Below are 1,621 nucleotides of genomic sequence, written 5' to 3'. Positions count from 1 at the left end.
AAAAATTAGCCAGGCATGGTGGTGAGCACCTGTGGTCTCAGCTACTCAGGGGGCTGAGATGGGAGAATCACTTGAGCCCAGGAATTCAAAGCTCTGAGGAGCCATGATCACCCCACTGCACTCCAGCCTGGGTAACATAGCAAGACCCTGACTGAAAAAAAAATAGGCCATGGGAGGGAGCAGGCAATGTCATTCCTAGACACCTGGCTATCAGGGCCATGATACAAGGGCCTGCACGTCATGCTGGGGAATGCAGACGATCTCCCAGACAGAGGGTATAAGTTGAAGAGGAGCGACAAGATCAGATGCATACCATGAATCACTTGCTCTGGGCACTTGTTCTGGGCATAACTCATGATCTGGCCCCAAGACAGCAGATAGGTGACAGTGTCAGGATGCCAGGCTGAATTGTTTACCTCTCCTTCTGCCAAGAACGTTCCCAGAGCACCGGCCCCAGGTGCTCACCTCCTCCTTGGCGATGGTCATGCCATCCTGCACATCTCCAAACACAGTGGGCTGGATAAAGTAGCCACGGTCGGCAGCAACGCCCCCACCACACAGCAGCTTTGCCCCTTCTTGTTTCCCAGAATTGATGTAGCCAAGGATCTTCTTAAACTGAGTTTCATCCACCTGTGGGAGACGGAGGCCAGGGTTATGGAGACGTCAGATTCAGACCTCTCCTAGGCTTCAGGCTTAGAATTACGTAGGCAACCAGACAACTGGGAAATGGACCAAGGTCATGAGTAAGCAAGATTGGAAGAGGAAACACACAGGGCCATTATCAGAAAACACAAAAAAGGCCCAGCTTCCTCAGCTCATCAAAGAAATGCACATCACATCCATTTTTTACTTTTCAACTATTAGATTAGCACCGCCTCCCAGGCTCAAGCGATCCCCCCACCTCAGCCTCCCAAAAATAGCTGGGACTATAGCCACACACCACTATGCTGGGCTGATTTTTGTATTTTTAGTAGAGATGGGGTTTTGCCTTGTTGCCCAGGCTGGGGGAAGATTTTGTAAAGGCAAAAGATGGAAACAATTCTAAGTATAAATCAGCAGAGGGGTTGGTTAAAATTATTATGCAATATATTCTGTCATCACTAACAGATCTGTGAACTAACTGACAGAGGAAGATGGCCCAAAATATTCTGTAAAAAGAAGGAAAGACGGCCAAGTGCAGTGGCTTAAGCCTGTAATCCCGGCACTTTGGGAAGCTGAGGCCAGCGGATTACCTGAGGTCAGGAATTCGAGACCAGCCTGACTGACATGGAAAAACCTTATCTCTATTTATAAAAACAAACAAAAAATATTTAAATTAAAAAAAAAGAGGAAGGAAAGCTTGGGCTTGGCATGGTGTCTCACACCTGTAATCCCAGCACTTTGGGAGCCTGAGGCGGGTGGATCATGAGGTCAAGAGTTCAAGACCAACCCAGCCAACATGGTGAAACCCCATCTCTACTAAGAATATAAAAATTAGACAGATGTGGTGGTGCGTGACTACAGTCCCAGCTACTCGGGAGGCTGAGGCAGGAGAATCATCTGAACCCAGGAGATGGAGGTTGCAGTGAGCCAAGATTGTGTCACTGCACTCCAGCTACGGCAGTAGAGTGAGACTTCATCT

The 1,621-nt window shown here is 48.4% G+C and overlaps 1 protein-coding gene across 1 annotated transcript in view; it reads right to left on the bottom strand.

Moving 5' to 3' along the window:
* ALDH2 (aldehyde dehydrogenase 2 family member) overlaps positions 1–1,621 on the bottom strand; it is a 42,373-nt gene that overhangs the window by 10,693 nt on the left and 30,059 nt on the right. The window contains exon 10 of the mRNA XM_017542670.2: positions 466–630. Coding sequence (XP_017398159.1) covers positions 466–630 — 165 coding nt within the window. The remainder of the gene's footprint in view (positions 1–465; positions 631–1,621) is intronic.

Source organism: Cebus imitator, unplaced genomic scaffold, assembly GCF_001604975.1.
Source record: "Cebus imitator isolate Cc_AM_T3 unplaced genomic scaffold, Cebus_imitator-1.0 Scaffold8, whole genome shotgun sequence".
NCBI classification, from domain to species: Eukaryota; Metazoa; Chordata; class Mammalia; order Primates; family Cebidae; genus Cebus; species Cebus imitator.
Note: the sequence above shows the minus strand (reverse complement) of the source record. Positions and strands in the feature narration are given on the sequence as shown.